This window comes from Acinonyx jubatus, chromosome B4, assembly GCF_027475565.1.
Source record: "Acinonyx jubatus isolate Ajub_Pintada_27869175 chromosome B4, VMU_Ajub_asm_v1.0, whole genome shotgun sequence".
In the NCBI taxonomy this organism is placed as follows: Eukaryota; Metazoa; Chordata; class Mammalia; order Carnivora; family Felidae; genus Acinonyx; species Acinonyx jubatus.
The window spans coordinates 62,419,631-62,432,031 of NC_069387.1; the positions used below are offsets into that span (position 1 = coordinate 62,419,631).

Genomic DNA, 12,401 nt, shown 5'->3' on the forward strand with positions numbered 1-12,401 from the left:
CTTTTTTTTTCCCCCAAAGTACAATCTACCCCCAACATAGGGCTTGAACTCCAAGATCAAGAGTCATATACTCTACTGACTGAGCCAGCCAGATGCCCCTCCTCCTTTAAGTTTCAGTAAAAATATTATTTATTCATATTTCTATAGCTTAATTAGAACAGAGCACGCAGTTTTTAAACCTAAATTCTTCAGGCCTTTAATTATTTATTAATTCTTCCCTTATTTTTTCCCTTTTCTCTCCCCTCCTGTCTTTTAAGTTCCATTCGCCCAAATTAATTTTCTTCAGCTTTCTTCTTTTTAATCTTACCACAATTCATTAATGCAACAGTTTCCTGCAAAATGGCCCCAGATGATGCCTGCAACACCTGAGGCACACTGAAAATTTAACAAGGACAGTACTTACTGGTGGTTTTTCCTGTCAGTGAAGTGATGCTCAGTCTCCGAGCTGAGGTGGGGGATTTCTGCTGGGGTGGAGTCCGACACTGCTTTACCAGATCCTCATCAGCCACTGAGGTCATTAATTCCCCAATAAGGATTCTCTCCAGGCTTCCGTCATCAATGCCTTTCCCTAACCATCGTCCACATGGGAACCTTGTAGGTCAGAAAAACAACTTCTCAATCACCAGTACTTTACTAGTTTAATCAGAATTCTTTAAATGGCCTCATGGGTGAAACCCATCATTTTAGTGCCTATGGGTTGTTTTTTAAATTTATGTTTTAAGATTTCAAACACACAGAAAGGTAGAGAGAACAGTATAAGAGATACCCATATTCTTATCACCTAGACTTAATGATTAGCCATATGCTTCTTTTTATTTTTTGTTGACGTATTTAAAAATGTTTATTTATTTTGAGACAGTGTGAGTGGGGGAGAGGCATAGAGAGAGAGGGAGACAGAATCCCAAGTAAGCTCTAGCCTCTGAGCTTCAGCGCAGAGCCCGATTCGGGGCTCTATGTGAGATCATGATCTGAGTGGAAGTCAGATGCTTAACTGACTGAGCCACCCAGGCGCCTCTATTTTTTTGTTGAAGTATTTTAAAGTACATTGTGCATATAAGGACATTTCATTCCTAAAAACACTTCAGTATGAATCTCTGAAAAATAAAGACATTCTCTCTTATATAGCCACAAATTGTTATTGCACTAAACCAAATTAAAATGATTCAATATTTTCGCATACCTAGTCTATATTAAAATCCTGTGCTTAGATCTTCTGAGAAGAATATTTTCAAACTAGAAGTTAATTTGGGAGTTCAGTTATAGGAGAAAAGAGGAGAGTACTTCCAAAGAGGAGTGCCAGCTGTAACTAGTAGAGTCGAAAAGATCCTTTCCTTTTTACTAAATGAATTACTTCAACCTTCTTTTTTTTTTTAATTAGAGATCACTCTTTGCCAACACTTGTGGACTAAGCATTAACAGCAAACATAATCAATTTTTTTACAAGTTTTTTTGGGGGGCAATTTTGTATTCCATAAACAAAAGCAAAACCAAACAACCCAAAAAACTAAAGTAAAATTCAGAAGGCAGGGAGAAAGCTTTAGAAAGAAAACAATTCTTAAACCTCTTCTTGTCTAAAGAATCTCAAAGAGTTCTGATCTCCCAACGACATTTACTTACCTGTAAGTATGTCCTGTGATCTCATTTCTGACCATGACACAATCCACTAGCCATTTGGCTAACAGTCCTGAGTTATCGTGACCAATCTGAACAGTGGTCAGCTTCCCCAAGTTCTGGCACTGTAGGAACAGGACCACAGGTTATTCAGTGCCTGATCTTACCGCCGCTATCTCTTAGCTTCAGTGATGGCACTTTGGTCCCATCTAATTTAATAATCACAGAGGACCCATCCTGCATAATGGGCTCTGCTTTGCACTAGAGAAATATATTCACATCTAAGGTATCCCATCTATTGAGAGAGGAGACATATGGACATTAACTATCAAATGAGGGGACTGTACAAGGTGCTAAACTAGAGATGTAAGCAAGTACTAGAAAAACACTGGAAAAGGAAAAATTATTTCTAGCTGGGGAACTCAGAACTTGTGCCTTTAGGATGAGAAGAATTTCAAGAAGTGGCAAAAGTAGGGGCGCCTGGGTGGCTCAGTCGTTTGAGTGTCTGACTTCGGCTCAGGTCATGATCTCACAGTTCGGGGGTTCGAGCCCTGCATCAGGCTCTGAGCTGACAGCTCAGAGCCTGGAGCCTGTTTCAAGTTCTGCGTCTCCCTCTCTGTCTGCTCCTCCCCCATTCATGCTCTATCTCTCTCTGTCTCTCAAAAACAAATAAAAGTTAAAAAAAAAAAAAAAGAAGTGGCAAAAGGATGATATTTAGATTCAGTTACAGTGTGGTCAGGAAAACAACTACAGATATAAAAAAATCACTGACATGGCTATTTTTCTGTTTCTAACAAATACTAAGGCAGAACTGACTTCAAACCTCATCTGCTAGAAGTCTTTGAAGCTATCATAAAAAAAGTACAGTTATTAATGTCCTTCCTGGCCCTTGGTGGACAAGTACAAAAGAAAGCAATGAGGGGCGCCTGGGTGGCTCACTTGGTTGAGACTTTGGCTCAGGTCATGATCTCATGGCTCCTGAGTTCGAGCCCCAAGTCGGGCTCTGTGCTGACAGCTCAGAGCCTGGAGTCTGCTCGGCTTCTGTGTCTCCTTCTCTTGCTGTGCCCCTCCCTCATTCATGCTCTGTCTCTCTTTCTCTCAAGAATAAATAAAACATTAAAAAAAAAAAAAAAGAAAGCAATGATAACAGGACAGTAAAAATAAATGTCAATTAAAATCTGACTTTTAAACTCTGATAAAATATCACAGACCCCCCAACTGATTATGTATGGTTAGGAACAGCAGAGCTATGAGTTCTTAAAGCCCTTCACTTGTTTGTATCAAGGTGAGAGAGAAGGCATCATAGCAATCCAGGTGAGGGAGGATGGCATCCTGAATTAGTTGTGGCAGGATAGATGGAAAAGGAGACAGATATGAGACAGCGTCTGGAAACAATAATGATGGGATTTATATACAGTTTATGTTCCACACCTGCTAGTCAAAGAAAAGACAAGGGTTTTAATCTTTTATATACAGGTGGCTGGCTGTGAGTCCATTAGATAAACAGGGCCAAAACAGGTTCTTGGGGGTGTCATGATGGAGTGGAAACTGCTATTCCATAAGGAATATGAAGAATAGAAAAGGACAGTTAGTGCTACTTCCCTCCTGAAACAAGAGCACATATTTGTCTTCTTCCTGCATGCCAGGATCAACCTGCATGTGGGCTCAGAGATAAGGGAATACTTCACCGGGTGAGACCTGAAAATGGACTACAATATTGAGAGGTATTTTTATAGAATCAATCTATAAATGCCACCATATGGTATACAAGCCAGAAGCATGGATGTATGTCAGTTCTCCTGTCCTTTTGTCCAGGTTCAGGCAGGGAGCACTTGACAGTCAGGAAGAGAGGAAAAGCATGGACTTGAATGCTCCCTACTTGCCCGGTTCTGTGCTAGGCACTGGGAATCATGGAATAGGACCTTGCAAAGTCCAAAAGTATTTCACTGAAAGTAGAAAAATACAGCCTAATAATTAAAATTAATCGCAGTAAAAATACAAAACAAATTATTGTGTTTAAAACTTTAGGTTTGTACTCACAAAAATGATCCTGCATGCTTGAATACTCCTTTATATTATTTGATTTGAGGAAAAATAAAAAAGCAAAACTGGAATCCTTGTGTAGAACTATGTAAGACATTTTCTGCTAAGAAAGGTATTAGCTGAACTTACCTCAAAAGTCATTTCAAGGAGATTTTTTGGAATCTGCATTACTCCCGTGTCTCCTAGCTCCCCTGATACACAGATCCAAGGATTCGATGTGATGATTGCATTGCTCAGCTTTTTGATGGGGATAATCACTGACCTATAGGGAATCACTGAGAGAAATCATGCTGAAATTAATTAAAAATTGCAATAAAATTCTCATGATACTGGGGCACCTAGGTGGCTCAGTTGGTTAAGCATCTGACTTCAGCTCAGGTCATGATCTCACAGTTCATGAGTTCGAGCCCTGCATTGGGCTCTCTGCTCTCAGTACAGAGCCCACTTCAGATCCTCTGTGCCTCTCCCCAACTGGCGCATTCTCTCTCTCAAAAATAAATAAACATTACAAAAAAAATCTCCTGATGCTATAACAAATATTTATTAAGGACTCTGTTGGCTTTCACAGATAGTTTGTTCTTTATGATCAAGAAGTACTTAAAAAGAGGAGATCACCTCTTCCAGTCTAGAAATAGGAGGTCCAGTTTATAAACCACAAGTCCAACACTTGTGATGGCTTCCACGGTATATATGTCACCAGGTATGCATGGCATGCAGAGTATTAGCGTGGTGATGTATATAACCTTGCTTTTCTTTCCTTTTTCCTTTAAATGCTTATTTATTTTTGAGTGAGAGAGAGAACACAAGCAGGGCAGGGGCAGAGAGAGAGGGAGACAGAGGATGTGAAGCAGTCTGTGCGCTGACAGCAGTGAGCCGATGCAGGGCTTGAACCCACAAATGGTAAGATCATGACCTGAGCCGAAGTCAGATGCTTAATCGACTGAGCCACCCAGGTGCCCCCATAATCTTTACATTTATAAAAAACAATCTCAGGCATTAACACCAGAACTGACTGCTATATAGAATTTTTACTGCTTTAATATTTTATTTATTTCCTTTGTCTTTTGAAAGATTTTATTTTTAAGTAGTCTCCATACCCAACATGGGGCTCAAACTCACAACCCTGAGATCAAGAATCACGTACCTCACTGGCTGAGCCAGCCAGGCATCCCTGCTTTAATGTTTCAATTTTGTTCCAAAATCAAGTACACATGAGCATGGTTGCTGATTTGGTTTCATATGCAAAAGGGGGTGAATGTCTCTTCGTATCCCTTTGTTGCTAATCTTCTTGGACAATGCTTCAGAATGTTCCCATTCCAATTTTACAGCACAATATGCAAAGCCAAGAGTAATAAACAATGCCATTCTGGACATAAAAGTCTATAAATCACAATTTGGAAAGCTATTAAGGTGACTCGCGTGCAAGGAGCCCTGGGGGAAAGAACCAAGAGGTGGAAAGAGATCTGTGTGAAACCTCTTCCTTCTGAAGGCTCTTCAAAAGGGACACCACTAGATGTCACTGTCCTATCACTGCCTTTTGCTCAAACAAGGTAGGACAATTCAAAATAGACATTACGCACTCCCTCCATTCTTTTAAAAAAGGGGGATGGCTCAAACACACTAACACATTTTTATCCCTCAGAGCCATAGTTGTTTGTTTTTAAGCAAGATACAATTTTTGTTGGCATCCTTGGGATTTCTACTCATTTAGTCATAAGAGGGGGTATTAGAACCCCTCCCTCCTTGAATGATCTACACACCCGATGACACACATTTATTGTACAAGGTGCCCAGATACAGCCTCAGAGAATGAGCTCACGGTTCAATGCACTCTTAGATGAGGAAAATGAATGGGATAAACGGTTCATTTCCCTAATTTTATATAGAAGACTTTCTTTAGGTTGGGCAAATAAAACCTCCCTTTCTGTCTTTTTATTTTAGCTGAAGGAAAGGAAAATGTCAGAGGCAAGGCCACACTTTCATGGTTTAGTAATCATCAGAATCAAATGAGTTTTGAAACTGAAAGCAGAAGAGGTTAGTGCAAGACTTTATTTTAGGTGCCAGAGGCTTCTCTCATTCCTTTCACTGAGAGGATTAGAAAAGCTACCAAAAAAAAAAAAAAAAAAAAAAAAAAGGGGGGACTTAGGACCAGCAGTTCTGTGGCTGCAGAGACCACGGACTCACAACAGCGACTACATAAAGTATCAAAGGAGTAATATTATTAAACTTAAAATATTTCTTTTTAAAAAATGTTTATTTTGAGAGAGCAAGCATGCAAGGGAGCACGTGCACATGCGCACTAGCAGGGGAGGGGCAGAGAGAGAGAGAGAGAGAGAGAAAGAAACCCAAGCAGGCTCCGTGCCGTCAGTGCAGGGCCTGATGTAGGGCTGGATCCCATGAACTGTGAGATCATAACCTGAACCAAAACCAAGAGTAGGACGCTTAACTGACTGAGCCACCCAGGAGTCCCAAACTTAAAAATATTTCTTTCATGAAGATCTTAATTCTTCAAATTCAAAGAGTTACTTACATGAAATATACAGATACAAGTAGGATCTTAGGAGTCCTAACTACCTCTGCTATTTCTTCTCTTTTAAAACTGTATATACCTTGTTAGCTTCTTATACTAGCAGTAACTTACTAAACTGATTGAAAGTTTAGATACTAACAGACAGTTGACAGCTATTACTGGTTGGCTCAATACCCATTTCAACTCCATTTTTTCTTGTCTGCCTCTGTCAGACACTAGAAAGCCAAAACCTGTAAGTTTTTGGCTAGTGAAATGTTATAATTATTGGGATTTGGGGGGAAAATTGTTTTCTTAGCACAGATTCTACCCTTTTCTCCTTGGCACTCTTCCTTCTTCCTGTTAGAAGGTGGACTGAGAACAGCCATCTTATGACCATGAGATGGCTAGCACCCACTGAGAATGGTCTAGGAAGAGAGGGACAAAGACCCTGGGTCTGTGAACATACTGTGGACTATCCTGAAACTTCTCATTATGTAAGAAATATAAAACTACCAATTTGCTTAAAGCACTGTTTTCCAAGTTTCTGATTCTTGCAGCTAAACACAATTCCTAACTGACACAAAGTAAAAATTCTCCAAGTGGGGAAGGGGGGCCACTGCACATAAGAATTAGAAACAGTGGTGGCATGCCTGGGTGGCTGAGTTGGTTGAGCGCACCACTCTTGATTTCAGCTCAGGTCATGATCCCAGGGTTGTAAGACTGAGCCCCACACTGGGCTCCACACTTAGCATGGAGATTCTCTCCCTCTGCCTTTCTACCCCCACTGTGCTCTCTCTCTCTAAAATATTTTTTTTTTAAAAAAAGAATTAGTAATGGTGAACAGAATAAATGCTATAATTCGACTTTCTATCAGAAACACATCTCCAGTCAGCATTTCCTCCCTCTATATACCTACATCATCCAGTAAGGTCCTGAAGTCTTTCTGAATCATCAAAGTTTAATGATGCTCACAGTTCTATACGTTTATTTCAGTATGCTGGTTTTTAAAAATTTTATGTGTTTTGTGTAAGATACTGGACCATTTGTTTAATAAAACATTCCTTTTTTTTTTTTTTTTTTTTTAAAGAAAGCTCTAGATCCTACATGGGGCTTGAACTCATCACTCTGAGATCAAAAGTTGCATGCTCCACTGACTGAGCCAGTCAGACATCCCTAATAAAACATTCCTTTTTAACATCCATCCCATTTCCTACTGCAGACTGGGCTTCCTGGGAAGCAGACTGTCAGAAATCTGCATGCAGGATGTTCCTCCTGGGATCACCACCCGAGGAAGAAAGCAGGATGGGCTGAGAGAGAAGTTAAGCTGTGATGCAGTTACAGTGAAGTTCTCAGCTGATCCATGGTAATTTCCAGGGCAGCCCTATGATCATCCTAGGATGTTGGCTGACCAGCGAGGAGGGATCATCTTGGGGGTAAGGTAGTTTGTTCTGGTGAGGACTCCCCATGGGGGTTGACAGCTGAGGGCCACCCTCCCACAGCACCCCTGGAAGCTGGGGCACAACCTTCATTCCAACACAGAGGTCTGGGGCCCACCTCATCCACAGTGTCTACCTCACTGAACTACCATATATCTCACTTTTCAAAGTATAAACTCTTATTCCATTTGTCACCTGAGCAACTCTTCACCTAATAATAATACCTAGTTCTCCAGACTTACTGATAGTGGTGAACACACTGGTGAAGCAGAAGTAGTCAACAGCATTGAGGGAAAGAAGATGGTAAAGAAACTGCTCTCTTTCTTCTTCACACCGTAGAAAAGCATAACGCTTATAAAGCTTCCTAGGAACGGGTAAGACAAGCACAAAATAATAGTATAGTTTTCATGCTTTTCATTATGTCTTGCATTAAAAATAAACACCTTCACTTAATCAGTATAGGTAGAAACTTTCACCTGGAAAGAAGAGACAATTTACAAAAATGCACATACAAATGGTTAATGACACATTTGTAACTTAACTAGCAATTAAAGGAAAAAACCTCCATGAATCCATTTTTGTCTATCAAACTAATAAAGATTTAAAAAGTGCTAACCGGTACTGACCAGGTTGGAGTGTGTGTGTGGGTGCAATGAATAGCCATTCTTACAGCTGATGGGGCTGAAAATTTCAGGCAAGTAGTTTGTTGGTAATAATTGTTTTAAACCAGTCATACCCTCTGACACATTAATTTTACTTTTAGAACTCTGTCCTAAGAATATAATGTGAAATATGGGCAAAGATTTACTCATGAATGACCACTAAAATGTTATTTTGTAGGGGCACTTGTGTGGCTCAGTCCATGATCTCACGGTTCATGAGGTCAAGCCCTTTGTCTGGCTGCACACTGATACCAAGGACCCTGCTTGCGATTCTCTCTCCCTCTCTTTTTCTGTCCTTCCCCCACTGGCATGTGTGTGCATGTGCACGTGCTCTCTCTCTCTCTAAAGAAATAAGTAAACTTAAAAAAAAAGTTATTTGTAAAAGGAAAGATATATTATGGCATATGCATACATTGGGATGCTATGTGAGCATTAAAAATAAAGTTTAGGAGGGGCGCCTGGGTGGCTCAGTCGGTTGAGCGGCCGACTTTAGCTCAGGTCATGATCTCGCAGTCTGTGAGCTCGAACCCCGCGTCGGGCTCTGTGCTGACAGCTCAGAGCCTGGAGCCTGTTTCGGATTCTGTGTCTCCCTCTCTCTGACCCTCCCCTGTTCATGCTCTGTCTCTCACTGTCTCAAAAATAAATAAAAAAAAATGTTAAAAAAAAAAAAGTCTTAAAAAAATAAAGTTTAGGAAGAGTTTTAACAACACAACAACTACTAAAAATAGTAAATAATTTTTATTAAGCACTTACATTTAAGCACTTTTCCAAGTGTTTTATAGTTATTAATACATTTAATCCTCATGACTACCCCAATGAGGTAAGTCTACCAGCACTCTCACTTTATAGATGGGGAAAACAGAGACACAAAAAAGTTAAGTGTCTTGTCCAAAGTCATTAGAATAGTGAACAGTAAAGGCAGTATTTGAACAAAGGCATTCAGTCTTCAGAGCTTATGCTCTTACAATATAGTGAAATGTTTATAAAATGCTAAGCAAAAATAGGAGGATACTGAATTGTACATATAGTATGATCTTTTTTATTTTTTTTTATTTTTTTTCATTTTTTTAGGTAGGCTCCAAACCCAGTGTGGAGCTCAACAAAGGACCTGAATGCATGACCCTGAGATCAAGAGTTAGACACTTAACCAACCGAGCCACCTAGGTGGTCCTCAAAACCCTTCTTAATCCCCTTGCCCTATTTGACTTTTCATCATAATGATCACCATTTATGTGATGTTATTATGTGTCTCCCTCACATGATAAATATAAGCTTCATGAAGGCAAGAACAATATTTGGTTCAAAACTGTCCCTGGCACCTAGGATAGAGCCTGATGCTCAAATATTTACTCTTTGAATGATATTGACTGAATGAGAATTTGAAGGTAAGTCTTTATTTACATCCACAGTATCTGGTCATTTGTCTTCTTCATTTCTTTAGTCTTTCATTTTTTTTTCTTTTTTTTTGGTATATTAAATACATATAGTATAATCTTAAGTAAGAGAACATGCATAGAAGTACAGAAGAAAACATGTGAAATACTTGAGATTTACCTTTATGCAGTAGGAATTTATTCTTTTTTAAAATTTTTTAAAATTTTATTTTTTTTATTTAAACTGTAGAAAATGTTTATTTATTTATTTTGAAAGAGAGAGAGAAAGATAGAGGGAGGGAGAGGGGCAGAGACAGAATCCCAAGCAGGCTCTGTGCTGTCAGCATGGAGCCCTACACGGGGCTTAATCTCAGGAACGGTGAGATCATAACCTGAGCTGAGATCAAGAGTCACACGCTCTACCAACTGAGTCAGCCAGGCACGCAACATACATATATACATACATACGTACATACATAATGTATAATACATATACATTATATATACATATACATATAATACATATACATTATACATGTTATACATGTATAATGTATACATGTATATGTATGTATGTATGTAAAGTATACATGTATACATGTATATGTATGTATGTATGTAAAGTAAACTTAAACTCTATGCCATATGCCACATATGTGGCTTGAACTCATGACCCTGAGATCTAGAATCACATGCTATACCTATTAAGCCAGCCAGGCACCCCCAGGTGCCCAACCTTTATGTAGTAGGATTTTAAGTGATCATTATAATTTTCTTCTTTGTACTTTGGCAACAGTGGCCATGAATGATTTATAATGGGAGGGGATGGGTAAGGGGAGTAACCAGTTTTAGAGTACAAGATCAGGTTCACAGGCTATAATTCACTTTGCATTCTTTATTAAATCTATTCTTTGGACATTAAAACTCATGGTAAGTAGTCTGATGCTGATGTGTACAAATGCAAAACTACAGAATGAATTGTTACCATAAGATTCCAACACACTGTCAAGTTTGAGATCTTTGTTGAATTTTTTGCATACCTTTGCTCTAGAGAACTACGTCCTCAGCCTTCAAATTAACTCTAACGTGTATCTTATATGGATGATGTATTTCATCTAAGAAGCTTTCTTGATGCAGTAAAGGGAAACCTATCAAAACAGTTAACAATTAACTAACATGTACTCAACTGGTTTTCCTGGCTCTAAACTATTGAATGTAAGCACTGGCATGACTCTCAGAAGAAACCCGTTAATGTGGACTTTTTTTTCCCACTACTTCAGGTTTTGTTGTGATCTTTATAATATGATATAAATGGTTTACATAGATTCAACCTGTCTTTTGGATGTTACTGTCAGCCTGTGTGGATTAGTTAGTTTTCTGATTGAGAACAGAGCAATCTAGCCTTTGGCTGTGACGTCTGGTGTGCCCTCTCAGGTAAAATCAAACCATGGAGTGTCCAAAACACATGCCTGTTAGAAAGAAAGAATGCAGGTGCACAGAAATCAACAATTCATGCTGAAAAAGCCAGTTTGTCAGCTAATGCAATCTGCTTTGCAGACACACAGGTCACAGAGGCAGAAATGTCTAAGAGGCTATCACTTACTTGGTGAGTGGCTGGTTGGAGAGCAACTGCTTGAGATGCTGGGACAAGAGCTTCTTTTCTAGAGACAGTCTTATCCATGCCCGAGCTCGTCCGACGTCAGTCTTGATCTCACTCATGTTTTGAATATGCCTAAAGAACAGTAGCAACAGCAAAGATGTAGATCTTAAGGATAACCTTGAGCCGGAAAAGAACTAAAGAATTACAGCATTTTTCACAGAATATTTCTTTCAAACTTAGCAGAAGCAATGGCAATACACACTTTATATTGATTAAATCCTTCAAAGGTTCCGTCTGAATCATGAATTCATTATGACATCAGGATCACCATTACAACACAAGCATGCACAGACATCACCCTCAGATAAAGCATTTAACACGCATTTATTCAGATTTTATTATGTTCTTGTTTCAGCCTCATGGACCCCTATAAGCTGGCAGTTGGTTATTCCTGACCCTCAGGAAAATAAAAGTAATAAAAAAGGCTGAATATTTAAGTTTTTATTCAAAATAATTGGTCTCTAGTTTAACTAAGTATCTGTCACAACTTTAATCCATTGAATTAGTTCAAGGTCCAAGTAATTTCTGGAAATGTATGGAAAATACTAAATCTTACTTTCCATAGCCCTTGAGGACAAGCTGTACTGCACTTATAAATTCAAAATTTGTAAAAGACTTTGAAAATTGTATGGTCAAATTCCAACTGAATGTCACATGTATGTATAGAAGTCAATGCTATACTCAGAGGGACGTGAGTTTATTTTCCTAAATGGTTTTTCTCCTAAAGGGGAAGAAGTTTGGGCAGGAAGGGCAGGCCTAAGGGGCAAGGTAATTGTAAAACCACTACAGTGAGTCACTAAATTAAAGTTTTTGTGATTGTGACCCACCATCCTTTCCCTTGATTTTTTTAATGTCCAGAATGACTCATCTTAACCTATAATAAATATTTCAATGCACCCCTTTCTCTAATGATTCTAATAATTCAAAATAAGGAATATTCTCCCTATAAAACACACATATTCTTTCTCTCCCTCTCTTTTTTAAAGATTTCATTTTAAAGTAACTTCTACACCCAACATGGGGCTCAAACTCACAACCCAGAAATCAAGAGTCACATGCTCCACCGACCAACCTAGTTAGGCACCCCCTCTTTTTTTCATCTTTCCC

General features: G+C 39.0%; 1 protein-coding gene across 7 annotated transcripts in view; it reads right to left on the bottom strand.

Annotated features, from left to right (window-relative positions):
• Window positions 1-12,401, bottom strand: part of DENND5B (DENN domain containing 5B) — a 188,184-nt gene that overhangs the window by 14,259 nt on the left and 161,524 nt on the right. For all 7 annotated transcript variants that reach the window (XM_027035852.2, XM_027035848.2, XM_027035851.2 and 4 more), the window contains 5 exons: window positions 11,238-11,366; window positions 7,842-7,963; window positions 3,784-3,929; window positions 1,618-1,736; window positions 404-591 (listed from right to left, as the gene is read on the bottom strand). In XM_027035852.2, the coding sequence (XP_026891653.1) occupies window positions 404-591; window positions 1,618-1,736; window positions 3,784-3,929; window positions 7,842-7,963; window positions 11,238-11,366 (704 nt within the window). The remainder of the gene's footprint in view (window positions 1-403; window positions 592-1,617; window positions 1,737-3,783; window positions 3,930-7,841; window positions 7,964-11,237; window positions 11,367-12,401) is intronic.